The sequence below is a fragment of the Numida meleagris genome, chromosome 1 (genome assembly GCF_002078875.1).
Source record: "Numida meleagris isolate 19003 breed g44 Domestic line chromosome 1, NumMel1.0, whole genome shotgun sequence".
Classification (NCBI taxonomy): Eukaryota; Metazoa; Chordata; class Aves; order Galliformes; family Numididae; genus Numida; species Numida meleagris.
This window is the reverse complement of record NC_034409.1, coordinates 27,422,788-27,443,341: the sequence shown is the minus strand read 5'-3', so window position 1 is coordinate 27,443,341 and position 20,554 is coordinate 27,422,788. Positions and strand designations below refer to the sequence as shown.

The following is a 20,554-nucleotide window of genomic DNA, read 5'->3' as shown; positions in this document are numbered from 1 at the left end:
TAATAATAGCATATGTATGTGTAGTGAATATAAATGTGCCTCAAATCAAACACCATTCAAGCAATAATTCTAGAGATTTTCACGTTCTAGAATCACAGAAGTCTGAATAAACTCAACACTGTACTTCACAGATATACCAAACATAGAAATCAAGTTTGAAACCTCCAGCAAATATAAAAATCTAACCCTAAGAATATATATCAGCTCAGAATTCAAACGTAGGGAAAATATTTTCAGTAAAAAAATGCCTACGTTCCACAACATAGATTAATAATTACCTAAGGATTAGGTAATTACCTGTGTGAAAACAGACGGTCATTTTACTATTACAGTAGTAACAGTATAAAAATGTCCCCCCAGTTTAACTTCTAGGTAGGAGGTTTTTTGCTGTTGTTTTTTAATAGGAGAAGGGGGAATAGCTTTAAACTAAGGGAGAAAGAAATTTAGGTTAGAAGTTAGGAAAAAACTCTTTATTCATACGGTAGTGAGAACTGAAACAGGTTGTCCAGAGAAGTTGTGGATGCCCCATCTCTGGAGGCATTCAAGGCAAGGCTGGATGGGGCCCTTGGCAACCTGATCTATTTCATGGGAGGCAACCCTGCCCATGGCAGAGGGGTAGGAGCTCAATGATCTTTAAGGTTGCTTCCAACCTAAGCCATTCTATGGTAGTACTTTTTCCTCATGATAGAAATAACTTTCTCAGCAATATTTTTTTCTACCTTTCAAAACTCAGCCTGATCATGCTACTACAAAGAAAAGGCACTAATGAATGGTATGCACTCTTCAGAACAGCTCTAAGCAGCTATGAGCAGTTAAGAAAATCTGGAATTGCACCGTGACTAGGCTTTCAATTTCAGAGTTTATAAATCATAGCTTCAAAAGTAACATCAAAAAATATACTATCACACTATGATAGTATGACTCTCCTGTTTGTGCCATTGCCTGAATAAGATTTATTATGTAGACCAAATGTGGTTCTATACTAGTTTCTCAGGGTTTAGCAGATTGGAAGCCTTGGTGTTATGTCAAGTTACGCAAGTAACCTTAACCTAGTCTTTTCTTTTTTCGTCTTTCTTTTTCCTCTTTAATCCATCCTCCTCTTCCAAAAAGGAATTCAAAATACTGCATCTCCATGAACTCGTTAAGTCCATCAATAAAATTGGCACAAGCTGCTCTGAAAAAGCTTTGCAGCTACTCTCTTCCATAATCAAACAGGGAAAACATTACAACATGCCAATGGACCTGCTACACAGTTAAGAAAAATAGTTATTTGAATATGCATTTCTCAAGCTGTGTGTTTGCCACTGGCATATATAACTAGATGAATAAATAAGTAAATAAATAAGAGAAATAAACAAATAACTGGATATCAGAAAGAATCAAGCAGAACTGCGTAATATTAGACTGCCATTATCTATAAAACAAGATCTGAGGTTAAGTTTATTGCTTTAAAACAATTATAAAGTCCTCCCATCCCTAGTCTATCATCTGTCACCACAGAAGCAATAGAATCCTAGCCTCATAATAAGAGTTGACCTCAGTACATATGGAAATCTGGATAAAAGTTAGATAATCTATAAAACAGATTGCATTTAAATATGTTTCACCAAAGCACAAAAATTTCTGAAAGAGAGAAATCTAAAAGACAATCTAATTAGAGAAACCATTAGATCTAATAGAGACCTGAACAAGTAGAAAAACATTTATTTTACTTACCCTCAGGTCCTCCTTTGTATTGAAGCTATCAAGAAGCTGTTGATAATGTCTGTCAGTCATTTGTCGCAAGAGTGACAGCAAACAGGAGACAAACTCCCCCTGTTTAGATATAGCCATGAAGAGAAGCATTATAGATTATAACGTCTTCTGCACTTGTGCTTAAACTGTCATATTATAAGCATTTTAATTAATTTAAAATTGTGAAGGAAATTAATGATACAATTAAAAAACATTATTCCATATTTAATGAAAATACATTAATTTAGCTAGGAACATCCTTCCAATTTAAAGAATTAATTTCCTCTCAAAGCAGTTCACTTGCTCAGCAAAATCTATTTGAAATAGTTCCAGAAGAGCTAAAGCAGTGAAAGTTTGATTTGCCATTTGTTTCTTATGTATTTATTTTTAAACAGATTATTAAGATTGCTAAAATTACAACCTCTTAATCAACTCGGTTTTGAAACAAAATAGAAATACTTTGCAGCAATTCTGGGAAGAGTCCTATTATTTTCCTTTAAGAAAGTAATAGCTGGGATTTTTTCAAAATTAAAATATCATATTTGTTCAAAAGAAAACTCATTAATAGGACTGGAAAAAAAATGAAAATGTTTTTGATAAAAAGTTTTCTTGGACTTGCTATGGAATTTCTCATTAAACCCAGCTTAACGACTGGGTGGGCACACTCGCTCCCACTGTGTTGACCTCTGGATTCACTCTACACAGCACGTCTCAAACTCTAGGAAAGGTATGCTCCAGGATGTAGCCAAGGAAGCTGTGGGCTGTTCCATGGATTTCTCCCTGCCTGTAACAGATGCACATCCTGGATGTCACCTGAACAGCATGGAATGAAGGAATATAAAAGTAGAGAACTGCTCTGATTTTCTCCAGTGAGCAATCAAACAACAAAGATATTAAGGGAAGGAATAGGTTCTCCCTCTCTTTGCCATCTGCTTCTTCTCTTTTGGACTGAGAAGAAACAGTGAATGGTATAAATATGGTCCGACTGCAGAGTGGATGAGGACAGGAAAGAGTGAAAGGTCTAGACCACATCTCAATGCCATAAAAGAGTAATTCTGGTATCATGTATGCTTGTAAAAATGGGAAATACATTTCAGCCCCCTATCCACAAGAAACAGGGAACAAGACAGGAAGGACAGATTTATATTACTTTAAAATGCTGCCTTTCACTAGTTCTTCAAGTGAAAATTTGCAACAGTTTTCCCCATCTTTCATTAAAGGCACAATGTAAGATAAAAAGAAGGAATATATCTTCACAGGAATGGCTGATCTGGCATTTACACTGGAAGGGTTAATACACTTGTGATTATACCTCATATACTTGGGGGTGTGTGAGGTGCTTGCTTTACCACACAAAATAGTGGTAAAATAATAATTATGCCTTGCTCATAGCAAGATTCTACATGGAAATAATGCTCCCACATTAATTACCTTTCTGTGAAACCACCTGTGCATAGTGAACACAGCTTTCTCAAAACAATATCCATAGTTTACATACTTAACCTTTAAGGTCTGGTCATAATCACCAAGGTTACAGCTGTTATTTTGTATATATCCCTAAGATGTTTGAAAATTTATTTCCTATCAGATTCTTTTCAGAGATCAAAACGACTTCGGTCTTTTATTATTATTTTTTTCTGTAGTTGCAATTTCATTGTATCTAGTCTGAAAATGATTTTATCATGCCATGTAATATAACTTAAGCTCAACTAAATAGACAAAATTTTTGGAGACTTTTATTCCAGTTATAAAATCTGAGACAATTCAGATTTGGCTAATTAGCCAGAGTAAGCAAAGTAAGTATGGGAGTAATCTTACCTGATTGCCAGCTTGAGTGACAAAATTTGATTATGAATCTTCCAAACACTTCCCTTCTAGCTTAAGCATTTTGAGCAATCTTTTCTAGCCACCTTCAATGTTCCCAAATTTACTTTGACTTAGTGTATGAAAAATTGCAGTCTATTATAAAAAGCTGCACTACCACAGTTGACAGATAAGCTTTAAAATTGTACCACCTTCAGCTAATTGTTAACTTACTTCTACATTTGAGCTTTTCATTCAAACTTTGGTAGCTGTACAGGCAGTTAGTATTTAAAATAACAATGAATGTTCATCTACATTTGTTGAACTCAACATGAAACCATATTTTGTTAAGATTTCTTCCAGGGCTAGTCAAAGAATAACTAGTCATGCCATATGTCAGTGGTGCACAGAAGCTAACTTCACACACAAAATCACCTTGATAACAACCATGACGATCAGATTCCATTGTCCTTAGTCAAGCCAAATCACACAGCCTCACCTAACCCTCTCTTAGGTAGAACCTTTATGTAATTTTCTGTGTCTCACTGAACAAGCATAACTATTCAAATATATGAAGCTGACAATTAAATTGCAATTCAGGTTCTCAGGTTCTGACCTTCCAAGATTTCAAATAAAAAAAACACTTGCTCTAATTGGTTTCCCCTCTGATACCTCCTTATATGCAACCTCATTTTTCTTAAGAAAACCTAAACATCGAAATCACTGACATCCTAAATGAACTTAAGTATAAGCTTCACTTTCACCTTTGCATTTAATTCAACGTTACTTAGTACAGCTTCTGTAACACTGACCCCTCCCCAGGTCTCCCCCCGAGACAAGTTTTATTTGTGCTCAGTTTGAAGCATTGCATCCATCTTGCAAGTTACTGTCCTGCTTGCTGCAAATGGAAACGGTACCAAGGTACCAAAACTATTTGAGACAAAAAAAAGAAAAAAAAGGTGCAGCCATGAAACCACACAGTCAACTTGCTGCTGAGTGATTTTACACAGCTTCCTTGTAAACTGCAAAGGAGCAGTGAGACATGGGCCTAGAAGATCACACCATGATGTGTTGACTATGTCCAGAATATATCTGATGAAACAAGTTTGATAGAGTTTTACCCTGTGTACTGACATAACACATCTCTCAAAGGCTATTTATAATATGTGCAGCTTGAAATAATGGTAACATACTGGAACAGACTCTACTGCAGTACTCTGTACTTCATCGTACTTGCTCTACAAATAGTTCCAAGAATCTGGCTCAGTGTGTTGCCATAAACCCATACTGCATGATGTTTCTACATAAATGCATATAATTGCCTTATGCTGTGCTGTGAGTCACTTCCACATTAAGTTTTCTTTCAGATGCCTGTGTTAACAATGACATGGCTTTTCTTGTGGACAAAAAGAAAAATCTGAAACTTGAAAGTAGTTTCAATCTAATTTTTTGATACTGTGAAAGAATTAGGCTGTCATGATGTTTTACAAAAACTTAACCTGAAAGCAAATGGATGTATCAGAATAAATCAATAAACACAGGACTTTGTTGGACTAGGACTTTGTTACTACAACTGCTCCTTCAGCTGAGATTTCTAGAAATGATCTGATAGAGAATCAAAGAATCTTTTGAGTTGGAAGAGACCATTAAAGGTCATTTAGTCCAACTCCTCTGCAATGAACAGGGACATCTACAGCCAGATCAGGTTGCTCAGAGCCTGATCTGGAGATTAAATTTTCTATTTTATTAAGCAATCGGGACTGTTCAGTTTGAGTAATAAAACCTATGGATATAAATTAACAAGATAACATTAATTTGTAATTCACAAGAAAAAAAAAAAGAAAAAAACCTCTTAGATGTATTGTCCTACTGAATCACAGTGATTAAAGCGTGGTGTTATCCTGTTACAGAACTTGGTCAGCTCCATAAACACTGCAAGTAACGTTTGTTCTTTGTCAGAAAAGTAAAATAAACAAAAACAGAAAAGACAGCAACACATTTCTTTCACAGGTATTAAATGCTTTCTGAAATGTTTGATCTCAGAGGGAATTTTAGTTTGAAAAGCAATTGTGTATTTGTTAACAAAAAATGTTATAATGTAAAATCAGGCAATTAATTAAATGTATAATGAGATGGCAAATCACAAGGCCTAGTAAGTTCCGTTCACACAATGTTAAGCCCTCAGTTCATACTGGGATCATGTCCCCTGCCATATTAGAACCGATTTGCCCTTCAAAAACGAACTGGGAACATTACTGAAAGCAAAGCAAATTAACACTTCATTTTGTTTCATCAATACTCATGATTAGCTTTTGTGTAAATGCCTCAATTTCAACCTTCTAATTTGCATGGCTTGTTATATCATATTAACCAAAATATCATTTGTTAATCTTCTAAATCCATCTTCCATGCTCTACTTCAAGTGATAGAAACAAAGCTCAAATGCTCAGGCCCGGAAACAACAAAATAACTTTCAACTAATAAATCTGGATTTGTACAGGCTAGCACCACATATTTTGGAGCCATTTTCAGAGCTGATTCGTCATCTAAAAAATGTATGCATTTTAGGAAGAAAACTGTTATTAGTTGATACTTTTCCACTTTCAGGAAATCAAATTTAGTGAGAGCTTCAGAAAGCTATTAAAAATGTCAACAAAAGAAACACAGTGAAATAGGTAATTCTCTGAAACAACCTAAAAAGTAACTTTTTTAAAATGACAAAATATACAAATAAATATAACTAAAAAAATTAACATTTCCACTGAAAACAAATAAAATATAAAAAGTTTTATTTGTTTTCCTCATTTACTGTTTTATACACAAAATATTACCATTGTGACATAAATACAGAATTCTCATCAATCCAGTATTTCAACCAGTTCAACCAGAAACAACTGTGTGGTATTTCACTGTAAGAAACTTACAGTCACATCTTGAAACTGAAGGCGCATAGCAGAGCCTGATGGTTGTGGTCGGCTGGTGATCTCTAGTATTGTCCTTAGCAGAATATCTAGCAGGCTGCTTACAATCACATCAATTTCTTCCAGAACAGATTTTTCCTTGAAAAATAAATAAAATATTTAAATTATAAAAACAGAAAGATGGGCAAAAGAATATATCCTTTGACATGGCTTTAGAAACAAATAATAGCTTTGTTACGAATATTTCATTTGAGAAACAAGGACTTTTCTCTAGTTAAGATATTATTTAACTCTATTGACGTTATCTTAACTGTTTTCAATTACATTGTACTGAAACACAGAGGACCATTAAGGGGATGAATTTAAAACATAAACATTCATCAAATTAGCACATTCCTATTGTCAATTGATGTTTAAAATAATATAGGTTGGTTTTTCAGTCAAGGTTATAATAGGTAATGCCCATGTATTTTCTGAGGAAATTGGCAAGTGAGGCTTAAAGTCCAAAAAGTAGAATTAGGTTTTCACACTTTTAAACTACCACCAGAAACAAACAGACGGTGCTCAACCTTCAAGACCTGCTTCAGCAGTAAGGACCAGCTACACTGCTTTCTGTCAGCTGAACAACACAAATAAATCAGTCATTTATGTAAGACTACAACTTGTACACAACAGCAGTGCAAAGGAGCCGAAGTGTTCATCACCAAAAGAGACCATGAATATCTTAATTAGACACAAGAAAACACTTGATGAAGTCAAGTTTCCTTTCTAAATCAGATGGAAATATGTTTTCCCTGCTTCAGCAATATTTTCTGTCTCCAAGGCAGCAGACAACACCATCTTCCTCTAAGCCATTTTATCCACCAGCTAAGATGATATTTCTTTGCTGAAATAAACACTTCATAATCAAATGCACACAGCCAAACTAAAACTCAGCTGACAAACAGAATCATTCAACTCCACTGGCATCAAAGTGTAGGAGTGAGATCTTTATTTTTTCCTCCTACACACCCTAAGCATATGATTTGTAACAAAATTCTTGTTTGAACTCAAGATGAAACAAATGTCACGGCCATGTTCTCTGTCATTTCATATAGTGTCAAACTACTTCTAACTCTGCTAGTTAGGAAAGCAGGCAGTATTCAGTGTGTTGAGGAACTGCTGTGCCAAGATGTGAGGATTCACGTACAAACTACTGTTAGAATGGCCAACAGAAAAAAGAACAGTTTTCAACAATGTCTCCCTATAAATTCACTTGTTCCATCAACCTCTGATATTCTGGATCACTACTGAAGGAATGAAGCTCTAAACTGATCCACTAAAATCTTACAGCACTCATCAAGTTGTTACAACTCTAAGTGACTCAAAGACTGCTGAAAATAATATCTGAATGTCCTGCACACTGGAGAGAGTTTTATGCAGACATCAAATTCAGGTTGTACACATCTCTGGAATTCATGACAAAGAGCTTGGTGACTTCATTTGAAGGTTCTCCTGAAGTTAAGACCAGACATACAAGCTTTTCTCCAAGCCCAAAACCACAGCAATGCTTTATTATCTATCCCTTTCTCTTGTAAAGAGGTACTAATACTAATAACAAGAGCAGTTGCAGTAAGAATGTTGTGGTGCCAAAGTTGCATGTCACATCTACATCAAATCAATGTCTGTACAACTTTAATTACTAACAGTAGTTCAAAATGAAGAAACAAACACAACAGTTCAACAGTGCATTACAGTGTAAGGTATGCTGACCCTGATTTGTATGTAGTGCACCACATACAAGCAATGCATGTTTCTTGTTACCTTAGTTGCCTGTCAGAACTTCACCATCATCTTGATGATGTTTGCAATATACCTACCTAAGCTAGCTCTTACATGCAGCTTTCACAGATGAATTTGCAAAGACAAACATTAGAAGCAGGCCACAAAATTTACCAACTAATCCCCAGCTTCAACACTTCCTGCAATATCCTTATCAGTTCCTTCCCTATATCATCTTCATGTCTTCTATGATTAAATAACTCACAATATAATATACCTCTAAAAGAAAGTGGATGTTTTTTTGATGTTTTTTTTCTGTCCAACACAACATTCAGTAAGTGTCAAGGCTTGGAGGAAAATAATGCACTACAATTAAAATATTTTTGCATAAGAAAAAAAAGGTGCTTGAGAAATCAAATTACATATTCATGTAGAATATTACACAGAGAATTCTTTAAAATGTTCTTGGTCAAGGTCCCGCTTGAGTCATTACTGCGTGCCATTTAAAAAACTTCAATAACTTATGGATGTAACATGGTGTTTACTTACTGAGCTGTTCTTCTTGATGAGACAAAATATGTTGCTAAGGATACGTGCACACATTATAAGGTCCTTCTGTTCTTGTAAATGCATGTGGAGATGATGTAAAACTACTGGAAGAAGAATATATCGTGAATCTGAAATAAATGAAAATGCCTGTGAGTAGGACCTTCTTATAGAATCATTTCAGTTTAATACAGGCATGCAAATAAGTCCTGAACACCGTTCAGAACTGTGTTTCTGAAAACCAAAAGCACTTACATACATGCTTGAAACAACATTTTGGTTAAGCAGAAGCCTTTAATTAATAATTTCATATAAACTAAAAGTAAGTATTTAAAGAATGAATAATATGCTGAAAGGCAGTAAATTGTACCATGGATGGAGACAAACACTACTGAGCAAAATATATACAACAGAAATAATGTATTTATTGAATGATCATTTAAAAACAAACAAACAAAAATCGCAGCATAATAATACTTTATTCAAAGCAATGTGGAATTATGTTCTAGTGTTTCCTGCTATGTGACAGGATCCCTTTGCATGCCAAAGTCACAACAGACTTTATCCTGGAGCTATGTTATTCTGCAAATGAGTTTTGATTTTCAGACCAGCAGTACTTTCAGATTTCTTTGACGATGTTTCCTTTCCCAGTTTCCTCACTCCTACTGCATATAAGCAATTTAGAGTACTGGAGTCTACATTGAGTAATTTGCTTTTCCCGTATTTCATTTTCTAAACACAGCTCCTTGGTGCTATTTTTAGTCCTGAATTCTGTCAAAGTGATGAAAGAACTTCAAAAACACTACTTTTTTTCCTTCTTCTTCTTACAATTGAACGATGTTAAATGAGAAGAGTTCTAACACTTAAACTTGTTATAACATAAAACACCTGTCTACAACTTGATAAAAAAAGGGTGTTACCTGTTTTCATGTTTTCTTTTTAGGTGTTTTCATTAATTGAGAAATGATGCTCTCTAGAAATATACTTGAATGATTGCCTGTACTAAAACATTAAAGATGATTACCTATCTGTCGATACATATATATACTTTTGTTTTTTTAACAGAATTATTTACTAAGAATTGAATTCCTAAAAATCTAGCAAGAAAACTTCCCCTTCAAAATCATTTTTCCAACTAGGTATCATTCCTGGTATTTATACAAGCATTACCATGTTGCATGTAGTCAATGGTAAGATGAAGGATTTAGTGTGTAAAGCTGCCTGTGACTCTATGGCAAATACTCTTCTGGGAGGCAAGAGATACAAAGCTCCATCATAGAACTACAGAAACTTTTGAATTGTAAGGGACCCTTAAAGGTCATCCAGTCCAACAGGGACACCTACAGCTAGATCAGGCTGCTCAGAGCCCCCTCCGGCCTGACTTCGAATGTCTCCAAGTTTGGGGCATCTACCACCTCTCTCGGCAACCTGGTCCAGTGCCTCAACATTGTTACTGTAAAAAAGTTATTCCTTATACCCATGTCACAGCTTGGCCTGGTTCGGCCTAGTGACAAGGGGGCGAAGGGACCCACAGACCCACACCTTGGGTAAAAAGAGCTGGGAGGGAAGGGAAAAAGTAGGGAGATGGGACTAGATGAGGAAAACAGTGGCAATGAGCTAAGGGAAAAATCTTAGTTTACTAAATATAATAGTGGAATGTGAGATAATACAATATAATACAATATGTTTGGAATTGAAGCTAATAAATCAAATAAAATGAGAGAGAGAGAGAGAGTTTCTGAAACCAAGGTCTTTACTCTAATGCTGTAGGCAAAGCAGTCAGAGAGCAAAAAGAGCAAAAAGGGCAGTCTCCCGGTCAATTTTATCTTTCCCTCCAAACAGAAAATGGAAACAAAAAAATGATGTCTTCTGGGAGTTGTAGTTCATTCAGCTCTTCTGAGATCAGAAAACTGGAACTACTGACAATCCATGGAACTGCAGCATTAACCCTTTAACTCCCAGTGCACTGCATGATGTTCTGATGTGGAATACTGATGGAAAACCATAAAACCATGACAACATGATCTAAATCTCCCCCTTTTACATTGAAATCATTTCCCCTTGACCTATTACAATAGACCCTGCTAAAGAATCTGTTCCCCTTCCTTCTTATATTGAAAAGCTGCTATCAGTTCATCTCAGAGCCTTCTCTTCTCCAGGCTGAACAGCCCCAGCACTCTCAGCCTGCCCTCAAAATACAGGTGTTCCATCCCTTGGATCATTTTTGTGGCCCTCCTCTGAACGCACTCCAACAGGTCTCTCCTGTACTGAGGACTCCATATCTGGACACAGTAATCCAGGTGAGGCCTCATCAGCTCAGAGTAGAGGGGCAGGATCACCTCCCTCGACCAGCTTCTTTCAATGCAGCCCAGGATACAGTTGGCATTCTGGGATGTGAGGGCACATTGCTGGCTCATGTCCAGCTTGCCATCCAGCAGAAACCCCAAGTTCTTTTGGGCAGCGCTGCACTCAATCATTCATCACCCAGCTTGAATTGGTAGTGGGGCTTGCCTCGATCCAGGTGCAAGACCTTACACTTACCTTTGTTGAACCTCATGAACCTCCTGGGCCAACTGCTGAAGCCTGTCTAGGTCTCTCTGGTTGGCATCCTCTCCTCTGGGCATGTCGACTGCACCTCACAACTTGGTGTCATCCACAAACTTGCTGAGGGTGCACTCGACCCCACTGTCAGTGTCACTGATGAAGATGTTAAAGATTACCAGCCCCAGCACTGACCTCTGAGGAACACCACTCGTCACTGATCTCCAACTGGACATTGAGTCATAGACCACCACCTCTCTGGGTTCGATCCGGCAGCCAGTTCTTCGTCCATCAAACAGTCCACTCATCAAATCCATATCTTTTCAATGTGGAGAGAAGGATGTTGTGGGGTACCATGTGTCTGGCCTTACTGAAGTCCAGACAGACGACATCAGTGGCTCTTCCCTTGTCCACTGACAGAGTAATGCCATCATAAAAAGTGTCAAGGTTGGTCAGGCAGGACCTGCTCTTGGTGAAGCCGTGTTGGCTATCCCACATCTCCTCCCTCTCTTCCATATGCCTTAGCTCCCAGGACTTCTCCATGATTTTCACTGGCACTGATGTGAGGCTAACAAGTCAGTAGTTCCCTTTACACCCTTCTTAAAAATGGGTGCAATACTGCCATTTTTCCAGTCACCAGGGACTTCACCTGATTGCCATGACTTTTCAAATGTCATAAAAAGTGGCTTGATGACTATGTCAGCCAGTTTCCTCAGGACTCTGGGATGCATCTCATCGGGACCCATAGACTTATGGATGTTCAGGTTCCTCAGGTGGTCGCGAACCTAATCTTCTCTTACAACAGGAGGGGCATCACTCCCCGAGCTCCCACCTTCCAAACCATCTACTCGAGGGATGCATGTAGAGCAGTCTCTACTGAAGACTGAGGCAAAAAAGTTGTTGAATAACTCAGCCTTCTCCTTGTCCTTTTTACTTCTTTGCACTCCTTGCCAAGTCCAGTTCCAGCTGGGCCGTGGCCCTCCTGACCGCATCCCTACACAGCCTAGCAGCATCTCTGTAGTCCTCCCAAGTTACCTTTCCCTGCTTCCACTGTTTGTAAATTTTCTTCTTCCTCTCTAGTTTGACCAGCATGTCCCGGTTCAGCCATGCCTGTCTCTTGCCTTCCATTCCTGACTTCCTGCACCTGGGGACAGAGCACTCTTGTGCCCTAAGGAAAGCTTCCTTAGAGATCTGCCAGCTCTGCTCTGCCTCTTTGTCCTTGAGGATAGATTCCCAGAGGTTTTATTAACTAACTCCCCAAAGAGCTGGAAGTTGGCTTTCCTAAAATTAGGCTTCCTGATTTTACTCTTCACCTGTCTGATATCCCTCAAGAGTGTGAACTCCATCATAGCATGGTCACTACAGCCCAGGCAGCCTCCAATCCTAATGTCACCCATCTGTCCACTCACGTTGATAAGCAAGAGGTCCAGCATTGAATCCCCCCCCTCCCTTGGTGGGGCTGTCTATTACCTGGCTCAGGACGTTATCCTCAATACATTCCAGGAGCTTCTTGGATTGCCTACAGCTTGCTTTGCTACTTTTCCAGCAGATATCAGGGTGGCTGAAGTCCCCCAACAGGACAAGAGTCTGCAATTGTGACATCTCCTCTAGCTGGAGGAAGAAGGCCTCATCAACAGGCTCTGCTTGATCAGGTGGCCTGTAGTTAGACCTAATCACAAGGCTCCCTTTGTTGCCTTGCTCTCATGACCATTCTTCGGGGACAACTCCTCACACTCTATTCCTTCCCTGATGTAGAGGGCAACACCTCCTCCCCTCCTTCATTGCCTGTCCCTTCTGAAAAAACTTATAGCCATCAATAGTTACATTCCAGTGGTGGGAATCATCCCACCAGGTTTCAGTGAGGGTAACTACATCACGGTTTTCCAGTAGCACTGTGGCCAGGCTGACAAAGCATTGTACCCAGTCTTCCACTCCCAGGCCAATACACAGGTCGTTATTCAATTACACAAGTGACACAGAGCAGTTACAGCACTTTTTAACCCATTACTTCTGTGAGTCTTACTCTGCAGACCATGGGTCCTCTGACGACAGCAGGCTCTCTCTTGCAGCTACAACTCAAATCTGTTATCCTAGAAGGTCAGAAGAAAAAAATAGCAATCCTGTACCCAGGTATTTCCTCGTGATATCCTCCAGGCAGCATCCGGATGAGCACATGAAGGATTTAGTGCCTTATTTTCTGAGGTGCCCATTATGCTTCCATATAAACATGGTATTATCATCTCTACTTAAAAGATGAGAGAAACTAGGCATGGTAACACCTAACAGGTAAATAATCATCTTCCATACCATATGGCCTGAAGTGTCTTGGGCATAACAATATTCTCATTGAACATTTGAAGTACCACACTTTTGCAAAAGCTCCCTAAAATGATCAGGAACTTTGTTTCACGAAGGCCAAGTGGATTAGCAAAAAGCAAGCTACAATGACTTGTAACTATAGATGAGAAGTAGCAGTACCACTTACTGAATTAACTACCACATATAACAGAGCTTTAGAAGAATTCCTTGGAATCTCATAATCTAAATATCTGTCTTGATCTGTTTAGAAGAGAGATCTAGTGGTGTTACAGAAGAGGATAGCTAACATCTTCATCACTGCTCAGGCCAAACCAAGGACTATGTGAAAAAGTTTTGAGAACATAGTATATACCATCTGTCTTAGGTTACTCTTTTTTCTTAAAAACTTCCAGCTGCAATGTCAGCCACCATGTACAGTAAAATTAATGAGCACAAGGAACGGTGCAATAATAAGAACTCCTAGCAATCAGTCACTGTCTTAATTTTTCCTCTGTGCAGAAAGCCAAATTAGCTGACTGTTTAAAATGCTAATACTTGTCCTTCACAAATATTATGTAGAAAGAGAAAAAAAAAATCATGATATTAAGCTTCTCAAGTACATGCCTACATGATTAGAAAGAGATACCACTCTGGACAATCTGTGTGACTTTCCCACGCAAGCTAGGTTAACATTAAACATTTAACTCGTGGCACAGTTCTTCCCCTTGATTTTCATTTAGTAGAAAAACACTTGCACAGACATACAAAAAAATTCAGCACTCTAGTGTGTTTTAGAGATTAAACTCAGGAGGATGATATTCATTTCAAAGACTACATCTGAAAGGATGGACAAAACTTCAGCTTGCCAGGAAAAAGAACTAGTGTAATTGAGCATCTTAAATAAATAAACAGCACGAAGCACTTGAACAGTGAAAAGCAAGGAAGCTGTTCTTAGTTTTATTTGAACTTATTCAATTTATGCAATCATTGGACTCAAAGTAAATAGGAGAAGAAAATGATTAAGTCAAACAAACAATTATCATCTCATTTCCGAAAGCAAACACATATGCCAGCCCCTCAACCGCACAGACATGACACTGTTTTCAGAACAGTCATGAACTGTTTCCAGAATTGCCTGTAGTGCTGAAGAAAAACATGGGCATGGCTGAAAAACTTCTCCCTTGCTCCTCCAAAAAGAGCCACAGACGCAAAGATTTATTTGAAAAACTTTTGCAAAATAATTTCTGCTATCCACTGTAAAGATACTAATACAGACTGAATTTCTGAATAAAATATACATGAACACATACATTTCCCCCAACAGTTCTGTAAGCAAGTATGGAAGAGCATACACAAACTTCTAAAGAAACAGCATATTGCGGGGGAAGGCAAATTAAGAAATACTAGTTAGTCTGAAAAAGAATCCTGGAGTACTTGAAAGCAGTATAAAACCTTTACATTTTGAAAAAAAAAGAGTAAATTTTTTAAAATGCATGTTATTGTTAGCTTGCAATGAACACTATGGATACAATGAATAAAATGAATGAGAGTTACAACTCTTATTAAAAAGAAACTTTGAGCCTTTTGAAAAATCAGTGGAATCAGTGGGAAAACATAATAGCTTCCAAGACTCAACATCTTTATCAGTTAATGGTATGTTTCCCTTCTCTTGCCAACATTTCTTTTTCATTCCAATACATAGTATAATACCTAACAATATCCACTCAATTAGGTATTTCAAATATATTAAATTATTATCACTGATTGTGTCTAAATATCCATCTCTGAAAGGCTTTAAAAACATATTGTTTCCTACACATACACTGTCTTGTGATACACAAGATGCAATTCAAAGATAAAGTCATTCACAAGGAGAAACTAAAGGAGGCAGTCAGTCTCAGAAAGAAAACAAATAGGTATTTGTCAGTTTTCTAATCTATAGGTAGTGAATTTCAGTGAAAAATAAAGAAAATAAAAAGGCAAGTAAGAAATATATTTTAGAGAAATACATAAAACTTTACATATGAGCAAAATTAAATAAAACTAAGACATTAAGTCTTTGAAATATCACCACAGGACGTTTCCTAGCTTTATAATTTTTGGCACATACAATATTTATTGTGTAAATGGTCAGAAAATTGAACATCTCCTCTGTTAATTTTGAACAGTTTGCCGCACTAATTCCCACCTAGCAACTCTCATATAGAGATTCAAATCCTCATCGTTTAGGAAGACACATTTTTATTTTGCCTTGTAAGAGTATCCACCATGTGATAAAGCACTGCAATGGATATTATGACTGGGTTAAGATACAGACATCCCTTTTTGGAGATAGGATTTTACTTTTTAAGGACTTTACTAACATAATCTCTTTTCAGATAACTGAAGTATTTGATCCACACTGATTCGAATAAAATTCATTCTCTCTCAAATAAAAGAACTACATGTTCCACTTACACATTTCACATTTTCCTAGCTATTAAATCCAAAGGCTCAAAGCAACACCTTTGGATGCAAGGAAACAAAATTTTTGGTGTTCTGCTCTTTGCTGTTTAACTATGTCAGGAAGGATATAGTTCAAGATGCGTTTCTCTTCTGCAGGCCTTAACTCTTTCCCAAGCAAGCTATAATAATATCTAATGCATAAAGGACAAGAAACAAGAACAGAAGACTATTGATGAATTGGAAATGACAAACGTAGAAGATCTTAGGTACAGGGATATATGCAGGTCATCAATTTGGCCACTCTGCAAGTTGCAATAGGGATGCACCAAAAGGGTTAAAACCAAAATACTAGTAGGCTGGAAGAAAGAATAAGAGGCACAAATAAAACTGCTTATCTTTATCAGCAGGAAAACCAACATTCATTTCTTTTCAGACATCCAATGTAATGTACTACATAGACCCAATAGTAAGTATGGAAAAATGAACGTAAAGTAAGGACTTAAAACCTGCTAAGTTCTCACAGGAGCCAGACAGATAACTGCATTTGATTTCTTTTAACATCTCTGTAGTTGTTATCAACAGGAAGACTGACTTTCATATTTATATTTTAAAGAGAGAAAACATTAGAGAGAAAGTGTCCAAGACACTGATCTTCACAAGACCCTTCAACACAATGATGACTGAAATTGTACTGTAAAGCACTGCCTAAGCTTCCTGTCATGGACCCTAGATGCTTACATTACTGCCTGATATTCTTCACATCAGCTTCCCTGCAGTTTAAGAAAATGTATATTCTATTTGTGTATGACTCACACTTCACGTACATTTTAACATGCAGCATTCATAGTCTCTATAGCTGAAACCAATTCAGATGACTTCTTAAGAGTGAAACTGAATTTGAATGAAAAACTTTCATAAAAGGAAGCTACAAAAACATTTTTTGTATGTCTGAAACTAGATTTGCAGTTTCAAGAAAGTCACCGACTCCCTTACGTGGCATTAAATAACTCTCTTTAACAACATTCATTCACGAGGATCATCTGGTTAGGCTGACCTAACAAAGATAATGGGAAGAAAATGGAAAAGAATGCTACTTGACTCTGAACGAGTGCAAAATGTAAGTTAGAGCATCCGTAAGGTTCCTTCATGAATTACATAATCAATGATCCAGACTATCAGAGGTCTGATCAAGCAGCTGCAGGGAAAGCTAACTGTTCTGGAAGAGACTTCTGTGGAGGCTCAAACAGGAAAAGAGAAAGCTGTTTTGCAACCAGAAGGAAGCAAAGTAGACAGGATCCAATACTTCTCACCCACTTCTCTGAGCTCAAACTTTTAAAGTACAATCACTAAAACCACACTTAAAAAAAAAAAAATTCTAGGATCTCTTCCTTTATTTTGCAGCATGTCAAAATATTTATGCATACCCCAGGAGTTTTGCAGAGTCTTCATCACTGTAGTTGTTCTATCGTGACTGATTAAGACGGCAAAAGCTGATGTTTCTACTGAACTCTATCAGCCAGTAACCAAAAGGCTCTCAAGAGAGCTTCTGGTTAGTAAATTAACACTTACTAAAATTTTTTAAATCTCTCCTATTTTAAATTGCTTAGTACAAAATTACTTCCTCTCAAAATTCATACTTGGTCATTAGTGGGTTTTACTTAGAACTGAAAAAAAAAGAACTGTGGGGTCATCACCACACAGAACCTTTTTCTTCCACACAGCAAATAACCGTACTCTTTTCTATTATATATATTGAGTATCACTTGCATCTGTGTAGGTTTTTTATGTTATATTAAGAAAACAGAGGATCAAAACTGCTGAACTGGCAAGACAAATAAAACTTAATGGATAAATGAGAATCTGCTTGCTGAATTGCCCCCAAAGGAGAAAAAAAGAAAAATACATTACATTTGTAGAACTTTTTCCCTTTATAATACTTTAAAAGTATAGTGAGAACTTATTTCAGACATATAACCAGCAGTAGTTTAAGAAAAAACTGTACTTTATTTGTCTCCAAAAATCCAACCTCTAACTGACTGTATTCTTGTTAATGAGCAGCTTTTACAGAACAGCACTTGAAGAAACATCACTTAGGAAATGCAGTTATGAGGGGCATTATTCCCTTCAGTACTTGCTGACCTGTGTAACAAGCATACAACTGAAGTTTCTTAACTACAGGTAGCCCCGGGCAACCTTACCTGGGTTGGTGTACAGGTGACTCTCTACAGTTTTCCCAATACTCTGAAGTTTAACAGCTTGAAGGGATTCATCCCCCTGCATAACTGTTGGCAAACTGCCCAGAGCATCATGAACCAAATTTGCCACTTCTCTTACATCAAACAGCTTCAAAAGTTCAGAATACACAGATGGGAATGAGCTGAGAAACACAGCCTAGAGGAAAAGGGAAAAAACTGGACAGTCAGGTATTGCAGTATAGTTTTGATATTTACAGAGTTTAAATAACTATAGTGATTTAAGTACCTGTAGAAAAATTCCTGTTTTTACATTTCAAAGGCAGTCAATAGCTTTAAAATTGGCTAGACTTTTCAGAAGAAATATCCTCAAGTTCATTAACGTGCTAATAATTGTGACTACTTCCCTTAAATATTATCACATGGCCATACATTTCCTTCACGAACAAGTAAAAAGCTCAACTTAGAATAAAAATATTTATTATTTACAGTTACCTCATGATCTATGAGCATTGCATGCGTGTAAATTTTTGAAATGATAGCGTAAGCCAGCTGATACCAGAACAAAAAGATTGGAGAGAGAATTGTTTGGCTTTACAATACAGAATTTAACAGCCTCCATATCTTTCATTTTTCAAATAATGAAAAGTTTTATTTTGGAGTGAGACAGCACTGGCAGAAGTGGTTCCCTTCAACAATCTTAAAATAGGGTTAGAAATCTTTCAGTGAGAATAATGAATGTGGAAACACTGAAAAAAGGAAAGAGGACAACGCTAGAGAAAGGAAACTAGAACTTACATTCCCTCCTTCCTCTCCAATTCCTGCCAATGGAGAAAAGCTATTTATATAATTCAGATCTTCTTGACGCTGGTGTAACAACAGACGATATTCAAGGTTAAAGATAGTAAGGAATAATTCCAAATATGTTTATATCATTTTGCTGTACACATTTCACTCCAGCTGCATATGCGATATGAGATGGAAGAACCACCTCTCCACCCGGTTCTCTCTGATTTTACTGTCTTCTTGGAAGAACAGACCTTAAACACTCACAGTTACAGTAGCAGGGGAAGAAGACTAAGAGGTATGTCCACAAGCTGTGGACATGGCTAAATCTACCATACTTAATGCAGAGAACTGTCTCCTGTGTGTTTTGCCTTTGCCCTTTAGCACTAGTCAATTTTAGTGGTCTCACCTGAAATAAAAATATACCAGCTGAGTACTAAAAGGTACCATTCATCAAGATTTATATTTTTCTGTAATGAATAAAAACTCTGACAGTCTTTTGTTTAGTTCAAACCCTTAAACTCGAAAGTGGTTAAACAAAGCTGTTAAGTGCTCAAAACAGAAATCCCTTTATGTGTACCCAGCAATTCTGAAATATCATTTTAATCTCTGGCACTGTCAAAAACATAATATGAATTGCTTATAAGTCAAAATTAAATATTTGATTTAGGGTTATCTTCGTCATGCATATTCTGAAGCTGCTGGCATGAAAATTTCACACTACAGGACAAAGGTATGAGCATAACTGATACGTCATTTTGCTGTAACAAAAATCATTTTCTTTTCCAAGCACATAGGTAAGAACACGTACAGATTTTTTTAATACTGCATATGGAAACTAGCCATTAACAAGGCACCCTCACAAACTTACTTGCAGTTGGCACAAAGCACTAGCTCCTTTGCTCTCTTGGGAAAGGAAGAAGCGTACTGACATCAGAAGTTCTTGAATACAACAGCGAAATTCTTCCTCATTTTGTCCACCAGTAGCAATTGAGAATAATCTTCGAGACTGAACTATATATTTAAAGATATATTCCTGTGCCTAAAATGTCAAAATCAGAAATAACTCATAAACATAAACCAACTCATCTATAAAAAGAACAAATGTTATGCTTATATAACTTCAACAATGACAAGGGTCTGAAACAGGATACTATGCTATTTAATTTTGGCAAACCTCTTATTTGTTTTTACTTCTAATGAAACACTAACATTTGAAAAACACATACTCAGAAACACTCTTCTTTTGCCTTTTATAACCTCTATAAACTACTAATTTGTTTTAAAAAAGTAACACTGCAAAATCTCAACACTCCCCTCTGGAAGACGTCCCTGCTTGTCTGTGGCTACAAAAATATGTAGCGCTTAAAATGCAAGGCCAACAGAAGAAACTTTCAAGCTGCTCTGGGATTTCCTTGGCCTGTTAAATGTTAAAGAATGTTTTCCTGTCAACTGTTAACCAGATCATGCAAAAAAATAAGCTTAGTCCCAAATAGAATTACTCTACTGTACAATTCAGCCTGTCTC

At 37.0% G+C, this 20,554-nt stretch overlaps 1 protein-coding gene across 4 annotated transcripts in view; it reads right to left on the bottom strand.

The window, feature by feature from the left end:
• DOCK4 (dedicator of cytokinesis 4) overlaps nt 1-20,554 on the bottom strand; it is a 253,261-nt gene that overhangs the window by 65,870 nt on the left and 166,837 nt on the right. For 2 of the 4 annotated variants that reach the window (XM_021384917.1, XM_021384919.1), the window contains exons 22-27: nt 19,899-20,069; nt 19,040-19,108; nt 18,248-18,440; nt 8,769-8,896; nt 6,462-6,596; nt 1,717-1,815 (exon numbers count right to left, since the gene is read on the bottom strand). In XM_021384917.1, the coding sequence (XP_021240592.1) occupies nt 1,717-1,815; nt 6,462-6,596; nt 8,769-8,896; nt 18,248-18,440; nt 19,040-19,108; nt 19,899-20,069 (795 nt within the window). The remainder of the gene's footprint in view (nt 1-1,716; nt 1,816-6,461; nt 6,597-8,768; nt 8,897-18,247; nt 18,441-19,039; nt 19,109-19,898; nt 20,070-20,554) is intronic. The other 2 variants (XM_021384918.1, XM_021384920.1) reach the window with 1 other exon arrangement.